Raw genomic sequence first — 17667 nt, forward strand, 5'->3', positions numbered from 1 at the left:
AGGGGGGGGGGGGGGGGGGGGGGGGCGTGAACTATCTTGTCTCTAAAAAATGAGACCTCTCCGGTTGTACTGACATCCACAGACCGTTACAAGTTTTTATTTAACACATCAGCGCCATTATGCGGACTAGCGTTGTCACTGCAATACTAAAGGGGTGGGTTGGTGAAGGTTTTATTCTAATAAGGAATTTCAATTTAAATAATAATACAAAACAAGTCAAATAATAATAAAGATGAAGGAATGTATATAGAAAGCCACTGGATTCAATAAAGAAATTCTTTTTGCCTAAAAGGCTGACGGCTCATCAGCTTACCCTCCATAGAGTTCCAGCTAAAAGAAAATTCCTATAGACATACACTTTCAGATCTACACTTTAATAGCTGCAGGAGGTTGAATGCATGTTGTTAGGGCTTAATTTCCTGGGACTAGACTTAAAGTTAGACACTAAATTATGTGCCATGGTGATATATGAAAGATGCTTACCAATAGACATTTTAACAGATAACATATTTGAAATTCAAATCCTTAAACAACTTCCAGATAAAAGTTAAGAGGAATGAATTTGTAGATAGCTATGGGAAAAAGAAGTCATGATCCGTAGAAACACGCATGGACAGAGTTGTCATGTACACATACATATTACTTTTATTATTACAGATTAACAACATGTTATGATAGAATACCAAGTAAACCAAATGGCAACTGTGTTATTTACAAGGACAACCAGATATCAGAGCTATTCTGTGCGATGGACTGCTGAACCTATAGGTTATTAGCCAGGACTATCTACAAGACCAGTGGACTTAATTCTTGATTATGTTATATCATTTATTCAAAAATGCTTAGATTACTCTCAGATTTAGGGGAAACCTGGATCTTACACCAGATTCACATTTATTTGGAAAACAAGGCTAATTTATTCTCCTTGACATTTAAATACCAAACAGAATTAATCCTGACAAGCACACCATTGGACTGATGTTTAACAAGCAACTAAGGTAGCCATCTACCTTAGTTTCCTTTACTTTTTCATTACAACCTGTAGCAGGTCTTGAGTCCTCAAACAGGATGCACTGTATCTCAAATGACCTCTTAAGAAGATGTAGATTCAAGCAACCTTTCTTGTTAGACTGCACCCCCTTAGATGATTTTCTGCTGCAGCATACAAGTTGTTATTTCCTTAACTACTGCTGACTGACTGAATTAATGGCTGCTGATGCTGCTGTTGTGGAGAGAAGTCAAAAGGTGTACGGTTCTCAGTGTAGCCATAGAGTTTCCGGAGGGCTACACGAGCTGCCTCCTCCTCGGCTGCCATGAGTGTCTCTCCTGGACCCTGAGCCAGAAGCTTCTTATCACTGAATCAACACACAGGTGAGCAGAGACAAAAAAATATGTAACACAGGCTGTTTATATACAGAATACTGTTAACCATCAAGACTGTTATCTGCATCTTACTGAAACCTCAAAAATGTAACTTGTAAGGTAACTTGATTTTAGGCTATGTCAGCTCCAACTCCCAACTCTTTATTCATTCGAAAATCATCCACAAGAGGACACATACCTGTACAAGCCGACAAAGTATAGTGGCAAGACAGTGCTGGCTCCAGCAGATCTGATGAGGCGAGGCTCTGGCAGAGGAATATTCCTCTTAGTAAGCTCCTCCACCAGTAGTCCCATTGGGTTGACCACTGGCCACATATCAAACAGGTCCTTTCCTATCAGCTGAGTGACCAGGAAATCCTACACCAAGAAAAGAAGGCGGAGGTGAGCTCACGAAGAAAAAAGCCGTACTATGTTGCTGTGGGGACAATAGAACCAGTGCTCAGCTAGACATTGAGGGTTCATGTTACTATACACCAAGCATCTTACCCTTAGGAAGAATCCTGCTCGCTCTGCTCCACTGCTCTCCTGTAGCGCTCCAATCACTGCCATGAATGTAGAATGGAGAACATCATCAGGAACAGGGAATTCTGCACTCATGGTTAGGTCTTCAATGCCGAGATTTCTTGCTACATAGGTCACAACTGCTGAACTGGTAAGATGCCCTACAATCCTCTCCACCCCTTCACTCGGCAGGTTTGGGATGCTGGCCCTGCACCAGTCGGTCAGGAAGCTTTTGGTGAATCCCGCTCCCTTTGCACTCAGCTGAATATTATCTTTCAGAGCAAGAGCAGTGGCTTCAGCGTCCACGCCTAACCCCCGTCTCCTCTCTTGTTCCTCCTTCAGGTAACAGGGATTGATGAAGGCTGTTTTCAGTAGTTCAGAGGAAAAGTTCTCATGGAGGCGGGTGCTGAAAGCCTGAACCTCAGCATGGTAATCCCAGAGAGGCTGTTGAGAGCTGTAAGACAGTCAAAGATGGAGTTAATCAACTTCCTCTGGAAAAGTTGCCATGTGAAAGATAGTTATTACCCCTGACTGGTGCTGTTGGGTTATGCACTAAAAAAATCTAGGTTTAGTAGTGTGTTTGTGTTAATACAGAGATTCTTATTGACTGTAAATTGGAATTAAAACTTTTTGCAACAGTAGGAAAAGTCTTTAATGATTACGAGCAAAACCTCATGGTTCAAATGTTATCACCAATACAAAATATAAAATGATGATAAAATGAGAACCACAAATCGGGGCTAGAGGGGAACCAAGGTTTTCCTCAAACTGTGCAGAGGAGCCAAGATGTCTAGCAACGCGCCTGGATTCACTTTAAGAACTGTGTAACTAGTTACCAACCCACACGCTGCTTAACAAGTCTGCAGTGAAAACCTGTGCGATGATGTCTGTATCAGTCCTTTTCAAACGGCTAACACAAACAAACAAAATCAGGAAATATAAAATATATTAATGGCCTTGAAATGCTCTCTAGTGAACTCTTCTGTTAGCTAACGTTAGCCTTACCGTGGCTTCGGTGGTGGCGGTCCCTCAAGTTTTAACTTCTTTGCCATTAGGTATGTGTATGCCTTCATCCATCGTTTTTTCTCTCTAACCTGTGATAATGATATATTTCTGCAAACACGCTGGCAATGAATTCCTAATGTTAGCGCACCACGATTTAGTATGTACCCTGACGCCATGTTGTTTCGGTGACAGCGGATTGCAACAGCTAAATGTTTCCGACTCGGAACAAGAAACAATATCCGGCGGTCCTAACGTAATGAAGAATTGTTACCATGGAAACAAACACAAATGTTAACTAACGTTAGCTTAAAGAGCAGACTGAAAGACTGAAACTTATCGGATTAGACAACTAACAAACTGCTACTAAACATATCCAGAACTAGTAGAGATTACTTCCATTTCGTCTGCTACTTATTTTGGTATTTTTTGGCGATGTCCTATGCTGAATACCAAGAAACGATGGGAGATAAAGAGGCACATCAAACGGAAGGTGGAGATGCGGAAAGAACTTCTGTTAAAAATGAAGTTGATGCCATGAAAAAGGATGAAGCTGAAGAAAACAAGGAAAATGACAGAAAACGGCAAAAACCATCTCAAGAGGAAACGGAAAAGCAGTCAGGGCCACGAATGACCAAGAAATTCCTGAAAGACCACTGTAAGCAGAACAAACTTTACTCAACACCTTGCCTGAATGACACATTGTACCTGCATTTCAAAGGCTTCTCCACCATTGAGAACTTAGAGGAATACACAGGACTGAAGTGTCTCTGGCTGGAAAGCAATGGGCTCCAACGCATTGACAATCTGGATGCCCAGACTGATCTGCGCTGTTTGTTCCTTCAGCAAAACCTCATATATAAGCTGGAAAACCTTGAACATCTGAAAAAACTCTCCACTTTGAATGTCTCCAACAACTTTATCCACACCATAGAGAACATCTCCTGCCTTCCTGACCTGAGCACTCTGCAGATTGCCCATAACAAGCTGGAAACTGTGGGGGACATAGAGCACCTGAGTCAGTGCCGGGCAATCAGTGTGCTGGATATGTCTCATAACCTGTTAAATGACCCTGAGCTCCTCCATGTGCTTGAGGCAATGCCAGAACTGCGAGTGTTAAATCTAATGGGAAATGAGGTGGTGAATAAGATCCCAAAATACAGGAAAACTATGATAGTGCGCCTCAAGCAGCTCACCTATCTTGATGATCGCCCTGTGTTTCCCAAAGACAGGGCATGTGCCGAGGCATGGGCAGTGGGAGGGCTGGAGGGGGAGCGCAAAGAAAGGGAGCAATGGGAAACACGAGAGAGGAGGAAGATTCAGGAAAGTTTGGATAGCATGGCAATGATTCGGAAAAAAGCTCAGGAGAGACGACGCCTACGAGAGCTACAGGAGAAAGGTTAACAGAATTCCCAACTTTTCCCATTCACAAACAGATGCAGAGTAAATGTGGATTTGCATAATTGAAAAGTGTTGTCTGTCTATTTAATTTCAGGGGAGATTGAGGTTTCCACCACTCCATGTGAGGAAAAAGACACCCAGATTTTGACTTCATCACAAGAGGAGAAGATCCAAGCCTTTGTGCAGGAAAGCCTGGATGCCCATGAAGAGTTCTTGCAGAGTCAAGCAACACATGAATACAAGACAAAAAGTGAACTTATAGAGACAGAGCAGCCAAGTGAAGCCTTGCAGAGAAAGCAATTAGAGAAAGCTGACCAGGACCACTCACAGATGAAGCAGCTTGTGAGAGAAGAGAAAGAAGGGGTGACTCCAGAGCAGTCAGCCCAAGAGCAAGAAAGTATTGCAGCAACAATGTTAGAGACAGATAAAATAGAAGATAAACAACAACAAAACCAGTCAGGTGTAATACAGCTCATGAGAAATGAAGCAGAGAGAGAGCAGGCAAAAGCGAGTGAGCAGCGTGACAAGAAGAAGCCTTCCCCAGTCAAGGTAGCACATGAAGCGGGTGAGGTTCTCCATACATATGGTCCAGGACCACTGGTTACAGAGCTGGAGGATGTAGAGCAGCTGGAAACCATTCACCTTCCACTACATCGCTCACTCCATATTGATGACCTGCCTGACTTGGAGGATGTGGACACAGAAGACTTCACTGCAGTGTTCTCCTCTCAGCAGGAGTTCAAACCAAAAATAGAAGTCATATCAGGAGGCAGCGATGAGGACGAGCCAGCTGCGAACCAGAGTGAGACCATCCCCACTTTAAGTCCATCCAAAAGTTCTTTGTTCACTGAAGTCTCTAACAATTCTTCATCACTGATGTGTCCAGGGGATTGGGATGCCCTTGAGCCACTGATATTTGAACCAGTGAGCAAGTCGAAGACAAAACAAACCTCTCCACCACGCTGCCTGATTGAGGAGCTGGACTGATGCTTTCAAGGATTTAACTACAGTCTCACCAGACATGGCTTTGAATTAAATGTTTTAATGCTGACAGGCAATAGATTGGCCATGTGGGACCATGAAAAGCCCATTAAGGGTACAGCTTTAATTTTAAAGAATAGTATTTAGCTTTGAAAAGATTCACAGTATATGGTAATTCATTGTTTTGCATGTTTTTGTTAAGGCAGCCAGAAATTTTGTTCATGTGGTTGTTAATTATAAAACTGTGCGAGAACAGAATAAATCTTACTTGATCTGCTATTTTTTAAATGTTTTTCTTTAGGGACAACAGTAGCTTTATATCTTCATATCAAAGCAACACAAACATCAATGACTATATTCTAAAAAATATATATACACTAGCTACACTGACTTTCTGTCAGTTGTCAGTGCATCTAAAGAAAAAAAAAAAGACAACCTACAGTAATAGTCATTTATTAAAAATGAAATGTCAGCATTAAGCAGAAATTATGATTTTTTAAAAATCAATCAATGTAAATAAAAACTGAAATTCAGATGTTTATCAGGCTAATGTGAGAGAGACATGTTTGTTCTTCACATAGTTGCAAAATTATAGTAAAGTGTGCATTTTTAACATAAGGCTTCAATAAAGGTACAGGACGACACATCATGTTTGAGGTTTTACTAAACTGTATTACATTTCCCAGTACATGTCACATATTACTCTCCCTGCATTAAATATTCACCATGTTACTTCTCAACATTGCAGCTCCATTTTCCTATTTTGATAAACTATGTTGTACAGTAGCTCTGGATGAGTTCTTACCAAAGCTCTGAGTGACAGGAACAAATATTTACAACAGGTCATGCTTAGCATTTAGCAAGAAGGTCTCTAATAAAAACAAAGTATGAGAAAACAGAATAAACAATAGAGAAGAGTAAAAAAATAAAACTGTACATGTATTAAATAAACAAAATCAAAACTTCAGCCCTATGTGCAACAGGCCTTGTACACATGTGCCAAGGTCCTCCACACACGGGGCCTGAGTGCAGCGGGTAGCTAACATTTGACACACAGAATGAGTGATAGCACGTTCTCCCGTCAAGGTGACAGCCGAAATACAGGCCAGCTCTAACGTCGCAACCAGACCCAAGTGTTGATGAGCCAGAAAGCTACAGTGACCGAGTACATGATCATCTCTCGCTTTGCTCGCTCCTTGTTCTCCTCTTCCAAATGTTGGAGCCTCCGATTTAACTTGATAAGCTATGGGTAAATCAGAAAAACACGTTGTCATGGTTACAGGGGTTCCACAAGATAAAGAAAATGTGTTTATTAAGAACTAACCTGACGTCGAAGTGTTGTTGCATCAACCACAGTCATATCATCAGGCCCTCCCTCCAGTGTGGCTTCATATGTTGATAATACAAGCCTTGAGACGAGAACAGCCACTTTGAGAATCACATGTTTCAAACTGTCACGATGGAGCGTATATTTTTCATAGCATGTTAACACTTGTGACATTATTTTTTCATACATTATTATTATTTTTTTTTTTTAGAATTTAATCTTATATCCTGACTGGAAATTAGAATGTAAGGTAAGAAAAGATGAGGAAAATGAAAAGGGAACAGAATGAAGATTCCAGGTGAGGTTACCTGGATTCATGCAGGGGGTTGGAGCTTGAAGCTGACCCCCCTCGTAGAGATGGTTTGCTGAAGAGGTGGGGGAAGACAGGATTGGGAGAAGGGAAAAATAAGAGATAGAGAAACACATATGGTACAGTGTTGCATACATGCAGACACAATACCCTATCCTATCCTGGAGAAATATTTGTAAATCACATTTTTGAAGTGTGCAGAAGGTATGAATACTATACACATCTGTGATTAACATTTCTGCTTTCACCTGATGCAGTACTCAGGAAGGCAAACAGTCAAAAGTTCAAACTGTTGCAAAACTGTGAGGAATGTGTATGCTATAATGTGTATGAGTATTTGAAGAAATGAACTCAGTTGTCTCAGAGTTCATTTTCCACCGTTTCGTTTGTTTACAGCTTCTCCTGACCCATGAGTGCTTGTGAAGTTTTGAGTAAAGTAACTTCACTGAGAAATACATGGTCAGGGCTACAACATATCAGTCCTGCTATAGTGATTGTTAGACTGGAATATGTCGAGGAAAATAATGGCCTGAACCAAAGCCACAGTTCAGAAACTTTTTTGATTAATACATGCTGCATCAATATTGTTACTGAACGTTAGAAACAGTCAGTTAGAAAATGGTCAAATACTGTTTGAGACTACCACACACATACTCCCAAGCGTCCAACATAATAAGGGGCAAAAAAAATGTCAGAAACACTAATGACACCACGCATTGGATTCTCTGACCGATGTCTAGCAAGCCAAATTTTTTTCCCTTTTTTAAGCATAAAAATGACCAGATGATTGGGAGGTCACCTGCGAGGGTTCTCATCCAAGACCTCCAGGACCTGCTGGTAGGCCCGACGTGTAGTGGACTGGATGAAAGATAGAACACCGCTAGTGCTGTACAGGTTGTGCTCTTCCTCAGTCTCGGTGAGAGGGGGGCAAGGGTGGACAGTGGCTGGGGGGGGTGGGGTCGCACTGCTCAGTGCCGACCATTAAGAGCGGCCAATTCGGAGGAAAGGGAAGACAAAAGAGGAAAGAGGGGAAGGAAGGAGGAGAGGAAGAGAAATAAGGAAAAGAAACTGTCCTCAACTTTACTGACTCTGCAAAAATTGCATCTGAGTGAATGTAAATAAAAGTAATTTTGCAACAATAGATTTTACCTGCCAATCATTTACAGTGCTCTGGTAATATGCACAAAAAAACAGAAATGGAAACGAAATGTGAACTAAAGGCATCGGCAAAGCATCGGAAAGCAATCAGGACATGAAAAGACTTTTTTTTTTTACCCCAGAATTATATAATTGTTAGTTGAGGCAAATACCAAGTCTCAATCTGATATTTTTAAAATGTTCGACCTAAACAATAAAGCTACAGAGAACACATAGTGTGAAGTAGGGCTACCTTCAAATAAGCAAAGCTATTCCACGTATGATTGACGTCTGAACAGATTTGCATTAAAAATGCAAAAAATTGAAAAAAATAAAAATATAACGCACGCATCAGTTTTCATTTAATGGTTTTATATTGTGTTTTGTGCCCTCCGGTGTTTCTAAGAGGGGAGTGTGGTCTTTAAGTGTGTTCATATGCTAAATAGCAATATTTTTATTCTTTTGCACTAATCCCGAAGTTATTTAGTCCGTAAAATCTGAAAATGATTAAATCAAAAGTGATGAGTACATATCAGTTGTTTGAAATGATCAGTTAATGGATTAGTGGCAGTGACAAAAACAGATGAAGTCTGCATTAGCACTGAAAGCAGCATGTCTCACAACAGAACAGCTTACAGTGACAGTATCAACATACAACTGACTACATCACACAGACAAACGACCCGAGCATAGAATGAAAAGAAAGATGCAACATGCTAGTGCACACATGTGGAAGATAAGATGGAGCTAGCATCAGGCTAATAACAGTATATCCAGGCCAATACTCACGCTGAATCATTTCTCATCAGCTGACGGGTATGAGGGACAGCTGCATTTTCACTAGCTGAGCGTTCTCGCCGCACTCTTCCTTGGGGCTGTAACTATAGGGTAAATTAACAAGTGATTTATTCAGGCTATGGTTTAATGTGAGGAAATAACTGAAGTCAATGAGTGGATTTTATAGTGTCCTTAGTAACAGACAATTTATTGTTTTATCACTTACCACCTCTTCAGTGTCTGGAGCTGCCCGCTGCTCCTCTTCCAGGAAATCCAGTGGCCTCTCATTAAGGGTTAGGACTCTAGGTGGAGTCTTTAGTGATAGGATTTCTAGTGGTGTTGACTGAATTAGATCCAGGTCTCTGGGTCTGGAGAACTGGGGGTCATTACTGTCTCCTGACAGAGAGAGGAGTGAACTAGAGTTTAGAATGAAAAACCGGTACATTCTCTACTTCATTTAAACAAAAGGTTAAAGTTGAATAACCCCTTCTAATAGTTTAACATTTACAATGAACCACACATGCCATTTGGAGTTATTCTGTTTAATTTTCCAGTCTTAAATATCAGACCCCACAATAATGCTGGTGAGTAAATGGGCTTCCAGGAACGGGATGGACAAAGTCCTGAGCCACTGATAGAGAGATATCTACTACCTATCAATGACTGTAACAAAGCCACATAATAGTAAGATTACAGTCTGCTGACGGGTATCAATGACGTGCAGAGTTTGTGTGTGATAAAACACTTTCAACAATACTTTGTTTTTTTTTGTTTTTTTACAGTATACCAACCTGTAACCACAATTCTCTCTGGGACTTGCATTATGACACTGCGGGGTACCTCCTGAGATCCAACATTTGGGTGCTCGTGGGCTTGAGGGGCTACTTTGAGCATCTCAGGAATGCGCATCCTCTGGCTGATACCTTCAGTGTACTCCAGCTCATACTGGATACGGTTCATCTCCGCCATCTCTGCTGTAGGGGAGGGGAATGCTGCTCCGTTCATTTGGCTGTGTGGAATAATTTGTAATAATTTAAGCAACACAGAACTAATTGTTAGCCGCAAAATGGTCACAACGAGCAGTAAACAATCCAACACCAGAGACCCCTGTGTTCCAATAGTTTCATTTTCACTCCTGTTGAACTTCTTGTAGTGCATTTATACTGGTGCAATTTATGCTCATTGTGACCACGATACAATCAAACATGAGAGCTTGATCTATTCTAAAAGTTTCATTTTCCTTCCTGTTGAACTTGTACTGCATTTCTACTGGTGCAGCTTATACAGCTATTACATAAAGATCTCAAAACACGGATCACCCCAGAAAATATTGGTGCAGCTGATAAGCTGTGGGAAAGAGTTAGAGAGGGAAACCACATCATATGACATTATCATATGATGATAACTTAGTGTCGTCTGACAGGGGGACACAAAGAGAGGCTACATGAACCAGTTTGGTCTCGACTGCAGCAGTAAGAGCTGCTACAGCTACTGCTCGCATAACATCTATTTTCTTTAACATAAACGCTATACATTCGCCATTAATAAGTAAGTTGCTATTGAATAGCTGTGTGATTTAAATAAATGTCATGAGATCTAACAAAATTTTAACGCTGAGGTTAGTTTTGCCTGAACTAGTTTTTACATTAGCGCCATTTCAAGCTAGCGCGTTAGCTTCGGTTTCTCACCGTTTGTTGCGAAGGATAGCGACTTCTCCAAAGAAGAGTTTATTTATTTAATCCTAGAGGGAATAAAAACTTCCAAATATCCTCCGAATGGTACGGTTAATTGAAAGAATAACAGACAATGTAGCTGTCAAGCATCGCCTTGTGTTGATATGAGAGGGGAGACACCTCTCTTCCTCTGTCCGTCCTCCAATCAGGAAGTACAGAAACTCAGGAGGAAGTTACGTCAGTAGCACCAGGGGCTGCAATTAAAAGCAAAAACATAATGATGGCGCTATTGAATATCTGCTTAACTTCATAATTATAAATGCAAATTTTCCTTGTTACCCCCAACTGAAGAAGTAAATATTTATATATTTTTGTACCCTGTGCTTTCTTTTCTTTTCTTTTCAAAAAATGTATCTTTCTACATTGTTTACCTGTTGTACTTATGTCATTTAAGTTCTCATTTTATGTGCTGTTGTATTCCCTGAATCACTGTAGATTTCCTTTGTTCAATAAAGAGGAAAAAAAGAAGAAACATAAGATATATGGATGTTTCATCTGGTCCAGGTTTATTTTTTTTCAGCCTCTGTCTCCTTGAATTTGATCTAATTTACTCATTTTATGTGTTTAATCTGTTAAATATCTCAGCAGTACTTACTGTTTATTCAACTTTTAAATCCCTCTCATAGTTTTTACACAGTGGCAGTTGAAGTTTCATGAGTGTTTCTGGACCTTTTCAGGTTTGTCTACGTGGTGCAATGTTCACAGCTAGCGTGAGTGACATCACACCCTGATCACACCTAGACTGGTGAGAAGCTGTTCAACTGGTCTGAGACATTTCTGTTTAACTCATCCACACAGCCACAAATTTCACTCTACACACATTTTCTCAGATCGTAGGAAGGGGCATATGGGCTGTAGAGGCAGGGGCTGAGGCAGGGGCAGACAGGCAGCATGGAGAGGTGGGGGGTTTGACGGGGACATGCAGGCTGGAGTGGTGAGGTATTGCTACAGTCAGAGGAACTGGAGAGCGATGGTGACGTGGATCGAAGGGAAGAAGATGGTTGAGACTGGAGATGGCTGGAGATGGCTGGAGGTGTACTGCGTGGTGCAGATGGTTAGAAGGTGGCGGCTTGAGGGACATGGAGTGAAGGTCTGGCACTGGAGTCCTGGGGCACAGGAGAAACAAAGTTAACAAGGCACAAGAGGAAATACACAAGGAATAACTAAAGTGAACTCAAACTGAGCAGCCAAGAGCATTTCTACCATGTTGACGGGCTGAACAATTTGGCGATGAGTGAGAGGGAAACCGTAGTACTTGAACTGTAGGTGATGAATACAGACACATTACAATTAAAGAAAGTATCTGCAGTGAGGACACTGACTTGCTAGCCATTAGCATGAGGCCTTGCTATCTAACAACAGAATTTGTCACATGCTATCGCGATAACAGCTAACCTCACTCTGCCTACGCTGGCACAACTAGTGACGTCATCCAGTCCATCATAAAAACTGCAAACACTGCAGCCACATGCTCTCCTCCTCATCTCTGAAGACTCAAATCCTGCCTCCCTGTCCTTCACTCTGCGTACATTTTCAAATATGTCACATGTCAAACCAGAGACAGTCTCACCCTGGACTTGTTGTACGCTAATATCAAGGGGGTACACAACTCATCACCCCTACAGGTTACAGTAATACTGCCATAGAGGATTATGCACATATTGTCTCAGTATCATGCTATCAGTCAAATGACTATTGTTGTGAGAGACTGAAACCACTAATTCAGCCATTTTGAATCTGGTTTTCACAAAGTAACATGGTTTGCTCTTAAGTACAAAAGACTAAGACATGATGCAGGGACTTTAAACTCCATGTTGTTACTGAAAAATGTACAGTAAATAATTGTAGAATATGTATTAATCAGTGATAGCAGCAATCCAGAGAGGTCTCAGACAATTTAACACCAAAGTTCTCATCTAATGTAGACCTTCTGCTATTTATCACTTATTTGTAAACTCTCTTCTTCCTGTCAGGATCCTGTAGGAAGGATGACTCAGGTTTTCCAGTGGCCTGATTGCTCGGTAGCTGGGCTGTTGACAGGTTTTGAACTGATCCTCTGAAGTTAACTTGCTCTGGAGCAGGTTAGGAGTTCAGCATAAGTCACCATAGTGATTTACCCCAGTAAGAAGTGAACCACCATTGTAATACTGAAAACCAAGGGTTAAACCTGAAGTTACCTTGCTAACCTCAAATCCTGCTTTGTAGTACAGGCCTCTGGTCTCTTCGGTTTGTTCTCACACGATTATATTATTTAAAGGGAGAATGTATTGATGTAATGATTTTGATACAGAATTGTCTGTTGCTTTATTCAAGATAAAATGATAGAATTTGACCTGTATGTACGCTTACTTTCATTTGTAGAAATATAACCACTCACCTGTCACTACTCACACCTGACTGACTGCGACCAGCAGATTAAATAGGCTACTTTCAAAGTGAGCCTGTTGACTGTTTCTCCTGCTTTGCTCATATTCATGAAGTCATGTCTGGTGTAATCCTAGAACACATACATGAGTGAAAAATCTTAATGCTATCATTGAATTACATTACATTTTCAAGTTTCCACGATCATTTTAATAAGGTCCCTTCTAGGCTTTTATAATGACTTTAACATTTATAATTTCAGGCCGCATTCAAACCTGGTATTAACATCCATCTCAGGTGATCCGATCACAGGTGGACAGCTCTAAGTACAGGTGTGAACACACTCAAGAGAGTGAGAGTGCATTTGCTATCCGATCACTCAGACCACATTAGGAGGTGGTCTGAGCCACATGGTCTTTTAGCAGTGTGAATGCAAATGCATCCTGGGTCACGCTGAAGGACCGATTCCTTTACTGTCACTGTTTTCACAACTGAATCAGATTGGACAGTGTCAATCCAAACACAAAGCAGAGTCCTATCACAGGGCAGGTGGTTCTGTTAACCTCATCTCTGCCACAGACCCTCAGAGGTGTAGTAGATTTTCATGCCTGCATTGTCATCCATCTTGAAAATCTTGTACACCTCTCAGGATCTGGAGCAGAGATTAATGTAACAAAACCACATGCTCGCTGACTGGATTCTGCTTTGTGATTGGACTGTCATTCACCAATCAGATTCAGGTGTAAAACAGGGTCAACGTGGATACAATCTGTCTCATGTGTCCAGCAGAGGGTGCTTCATACTTACATCTATTCCTCACATGAGGAGGCCCCACAGATCAGCAGAGCTTCCTTGTAGGAGATGGAGGTTGGAAGCATTGCCAGACTAGCAATGGTACATATCACCACCGACTTTAACAGTTAAACCTCAGTTGATACTCTTCGGGCTAAATGCAAATTAACAAACAAAAGATCTGTTTTTTCATTAATACCAAACAGTTCACCTTCTGTAGTTACATTTGTCCATAATCAAAATCAAACTTGAAACAAACTTGAAATCAAAGGTCACTGATGCACCATAGGAATGTATTGTAGACAGGTAAAACAAGTCCATTGTCCAGAACGTCTTTGTCTTTTCTTGACAGTTATTTACACTTGTCAAACAAGTGAGCACAAAAAGTTTCAGTCATTTCATTTTATTGCTTTTTACAGAAGGCCCTATTTTCATTTTCAAAACATTCTGTTGTTTAAGAAAGTGTTAGAAATATAAACAGGGTTCATTGTGTAACATATCAGTTTAGCGCTTGAGGAATTGATGATTAATAATGATTTTGTATTTTTCAAAAATCATAATCTTTGTTTTTGTATTTCTCTGTGATTTTTTTATGTAACAACATAACACTAAAGATAATGTTCCAAATGGTTGTTGGTTGTATGGTCGTGCCAATAGAAAATGACAAGTTCACATGTTCACGCTCTGGGAAAAAATTTCCCCAAGGGGACAATAAAGTATCTATTCTATTCTAATATTTCAGATCAGTGCAAACTTACAAACAAATGTAACAGGAATCACACTTTTTTATTGTCTGTTATTATTATAGGCCTTTTAGATTATTTTGTGTGAATTTAAAGTAAGCAAGTAAAAGTAGTACTACTCACTATGCAACATGCATGCAGCATTTTAATTTTGTTACTGGCTGCATCGGATATTTTTATTCAATTTATAAACAGTACGGTGTTTTGTACATAGTCTATACAATAGTTCGTGAGTGGTTAGTCTGCATAAAGGCTGTATTAATTTACTTGTAATGGACAAAGTGACACGGCACAACAAAGTGACAAGTAGCTGTCAGATAAATATAGTTGAGTAAAAACAAAATCACACAAAGGAAAAGTAGCCTAACTCAGAACTGTACTTGGGTAAAAATGTGATAGGCTCACTGTTTGTATTCTCAGAGCACACGACTAACAACATCAGTTGCACAAAACGCCCAGTTAACCACCACAATTAAAGCATTAATTAATAAAGTCATGAAAGTTAAAAGATACAGTGGATCCTTTCATCGCTGAATTATGTTACCTTCACATGACAGTTAAAACAAAAAGGAGCATTTACAAATCCTTTTGGTTAAAATATAGCTACTATAATTAACCTTACTTCAAATCAGTTTGGCTAGTGTGCTATACCAGTCTATTGTACTTTATAGTAGAACTGGAATACATAAATTCTTTCATTGTAAGGTGTAAAATGAATATAGGTATTTATTTATTCTTTCATTATCATTTAAAGTCTATCGCTGTAATAACATCATAGTATCATGCAGTTGAAAGCAATAAATATTCTATTTTGATATGATGGGCATCAATGTTGAAAAAAAGTTCTAGAGGTTCAAGTGATAGAAGTATAGATTTTTCATATTGTTTGTCATTGTTTGCATCTGTCAGCTTTGTTTACTAATCACTAGTAAATGTAAAGTCAAGCCTGCTTTTTCTAGACCTATGGTGATAACTGGCTTTTGTATGAATAAATGCAATAATCATCTTATGTTCCTCTTGTCCTTGACACAAATCAGTGAGGCACCAAAGAGTGACTTCGGTGTGTGTTTGCTTTTAACTCCGAGGGTCCATATTAATTTGTACCAAAAAAATTACAGTGAAATCAAAATAGATAGTGGATGCGACATTTCTTCAATGTCCTGGATCAAAAGATCTTTTCGTAAGGGTCATGATGCACCCATTACACCACATTTGAGCTAGAGGTAATGAGTGACAGCACGCTCTGCCTTGTGGTTGCTATGAGTGCATGTGAAGCTGCTTATCCTCACAGATGGCATGTGACAACACACAGGCATAATTGGGTGGATCAGCATGTGATAACAGGAGCACTGTGAAGCTGTAGCTGTGCCCATGTGAGAAGGGCTATGCAAGTGTCAATAATCAATAGTGCGACTAAATGTCCCAATGTAGAATAAAACAATACATCTTATTGTCACCACATATTAGGATGCCTCTGATGTTATTGCTCATAGCCACAGACAAAAAGGCTGTGTTCAAATCATTCCAGCAACCAATCACATTTTTAGAGTTCTTAGAGTTTGTTTTTTTTTCTTAACTGACTGTTGTTCAGTGTATAAAATATTTAAAAATAGTGTGAAAAATGCCCATTATTATTCCATGATGTCTAAGTTAACATATTGAAATGTCTGTTTTTTTTCAAACAATTAGTCAAAAATCCTAAAATGTTGAGTTAACTATAATAGAAAATTGGCGAAACTAGCAAATATGCACACTTGAGAGGCTGGTACCGGTGAACTTTTGCCAGTTTTGCATAAAATTCAGTTATCAAAATTGTTACCAATTAATCTTCTGTCAATTGACTAGTCGAATTATAAGCTTAATCATTTCTGCTCTAGAGTACTGGTTGGTACAGGGCCCCAGAGGAAAAAATGAAACTGACATGTATAGGACGGGTCAGTAGGGGCCCAACAAAAATGTTTTGATGCTGGGCCCCCAGAGAGGTTAATTCAGCCATGGTCTAAGGCCTCAGGGGCCCAAAATCCCCAAAATGTATTACGTCTCAATGGTAGTAATCTGATAAAGCTAAAAATTTGTTTGTGAATATGTACCAATAAAGTTACAATAACTACTCATTACCACAACCTTGTCTACCTGTCTTGCAGTGGAGCCTTGTGCATGAACATGGGGACAACAGGGGCGCACAGATCTTTTTAGCCATGTAGCCCCCTGCCCGCGCTCAATGTTACATCTGTTTCACAAGCGAGAGTTAGCTGAAGAAGAAACAGCGTTGCTATGGTTATGTTTACACTGTGCACCTATTTAGAAAGATGGTCCAAGTTTGACCAGTTTCTGTGGCCATGGTAATAACTGTCGGAGCTGCAAGGTGTTATTCATTACATTTTCCATAGGGTGATGCTCTTATCATCACATCTGATTATCTGTTAGTTATACTGTGTGGGACTTGTCAAAATGCCTGCTTAAAAAAAATGTATACAACTTACGGTTCGCTACACCTTTTCCACATTTTCGGACATCACCAAATTAAAAATTAAAGAAACTATTCCTTTGAGATGCTGTTATGGTTCATGTTTAATCTGGGTAAATTATCTGACATCTGTTTTTAACATGCAGGGAATTCTAGGCTAAAGGTTTCAGGGAGCATGTCATAACCTTTATGTATGTAGAGAAAATATGGATACCGTACATACATAATTTTTAAAAGCCAACACAAAAGCCACAGGCAAACAATGACTTAAAAGGTAACTTATGCTGTAGTTTATGTCGTCTAAACAAGACGTGAAGACGAAATGTCCTCAGTGTAACCCCACCTGGAACATACGGTGTAGTAGATGTGTTAAAGTACGAGAGGTTCCTCACACATACTTGCTGTCTCTGCCTGTGACAGAACCTGAGTTGTAGGCTCTAGGGTTTGGTGATATGACAGAATATATAAGAAGGGACTAAAGTAACTGCAAGACAGAGCCATTCCTTTAATACCTTTGTTGTATTAGGCCATTGTTGGCAATGCTGCAAATAAATGAGCAGGAATTCTAGCACTGGCTTCATAGGATTACTGATTAAGTACTAGAGTTTCCAGGAAAAGTATTATTTTTAGTATTGATATGGTATAAAACTAATGATTAATTGATGTGATGAAAGATTTCATCCATACCACTCTGTGCCCCCCTCTTCACCAACAGTTTCACAAACTTAGATTTGTCAGTATTGTGTCCT

General features: G+C 40.0%; 3 protein-coding genes across 5 annotated transcripts; 1 reads left to right on the forward strand and 2 right to left on the reverse strand.

Annotated features, from left to right (window-relative positions):
- Positions 1 to 619: 619 nt before the first annotated feature.
- mrpl44 (mitochondrial ribosomal protein L44) lies at positions 620 to 3109 on the reverse strand. The gene is made up of 4 exons (XM_071497150.1): positions 2890 to 3109; positions 1870 to 2338; positions 1562 to 1740; positions 620 to 1355 (listed from the first exon to the last, which is right to left on the reverse strand). The coding sequence occupies exons 1-4, from the start codon at positions 3063 to 3065 to the stop codon at positions 1181 to 1183; spliced, it is 999 nt and encodes a 332-aa protein (XP_071353251.1). The 5' UTR covers positions 3066 to 3109; the 3' UTR covers positions 620 to 1180.
- A 49-nt stretch (positions 3110 to 3158) lies between these two features.
- dnaaf1 (dynein axonemal assembly factor 1) lies at positions 3159 to 5917 on the forward strand. The gene is made up of 2 exons (XM_071497139.1): positions 3159 to 4285; positions 4382 to 5917. Exons 1-2 carry the CDS (start codon positions 3322 to 3324, stop codon positions 5272 to 5274), a joined length of 1857 nt encoding a protein of 618 aa, XP_071353240.1. The 5' UTR covers positions 3159 to 3321; the 3' UTR covers positions 5275 to 5917.
- mffa (mitochondrial fission factor a) lies at positions 5915 to 10712 on the reverse strand. 3 transcript variants are annotated; one of them, XM_071497151.1, is made up of 8 exons: positions 10508 to 10712; positions 9611 to 9828; positions 9046 to 9215; positions 8832 to 8923; positions 7705 to 7869; positions 6904 to 6960; positions 6593 to 6677; positions 5915 to 6511 (listed from the first exon to the last, which is right to left on the reverse strand). In XM_071497151.1, the coding sequence occupies exons 2-8, from the start codon at positions 9822 to 9824 to the stop codon at positions 6380 to 6382; spliced, it is 915 nt and encodes a 304-aa protein (XP_071353252.1). In that variant the 5' UTR covers positions 9825 to 9828; positions 10508 to 10712; the 3' UTR covers positions 5915 to 6379. The 3 variants fall into 3 exon arrangements, with proteins under 3 accessions (XP_071353252.1, XP_071353253.1, XP_071353254.1); XM_071497152.1 differs by lacking the exon at positions 7705 to 7869 and having other exon boundaries at positions 10508 to 10711; XM_071497153.1 differs by lacking the exons at positions 6904 to 6960; positions 7705 to 7869 and having other exon boundaries at positions 10508 to 10711.
- Positions 10713 to 17667: the final 6955 nt, after the last annotated feature.

This window comes from Trachinotus anak, unplaced genomic scaffold (genome assembly GCF_046630095.1).
Source record: "Trachinotus anak isolate AG129_WGS33_773 ecotype Australia unplaced genomic scaffold, CSIRO_AGI_Tana_v1 ptg000014l, whole genome shotgun sequence".
NCBI lineage: Eukaryota > Metazoa > Chordata > Actinopteri > Carangiformes > Carangidae > Trachinotus > Trachinotus anak.

Coding starts and splice junctions, on each gene's coding strand:
- mrpl44 (XM_071497150.1), bottom strand. CDS start 3,065: ATGGCGTCAGGGTACATACTAAATCGTGGTGCGCTAACATTAGGAATT. Junction 2,339..2,889: donor CCGCCACCACCGAAGCCACG/GTAAGGCTAACG, acceptor ACTGTCTTACAG/CTCTCAACAGCCTCTCTGGG. Junction 1,356..1,561: donor TACTTTGTCGGCTTGTACAG/GTATGTGTCCTC, acceptor GTGTTGATTCAG/TGATAAGAAGCTTCTGGCTC.
- dnaaf1 (XM_071497139.1), top strand. CDS start 3,322: ATGTCCTATGCTGAATACCAAGAAACGATGGGAGATAAAGAGGCACAT. Junction 4,286..4,381: donor ACGAGAGCTACAGGAGAAAG/GTTAACAGAATT, acceptor ATTTAATTTCAG/GGGAGATTGAGGTTTCCACC.
- mffa (XM_071497151.1), bottom strand. CDS start 9,824: ATGAACGGAGCAGCATTCCCCTCCCCTACAGCAGAGATGGCGGAGATG. Junction 8,924..9,045: donor CTCCAGACACTGAAGAGGTG/GTAAGTGATAAA, acceptor TTTACCCTATAG/TTACAGCCCCAAGGAAGAGT. Junction 6,961..7,704: donor TTGGATGAGAACCCTCGCAG/GTGACCTCCCAA, acceptor CCACCTCTTCAG/CAAACCATCTCTACGAGGGG.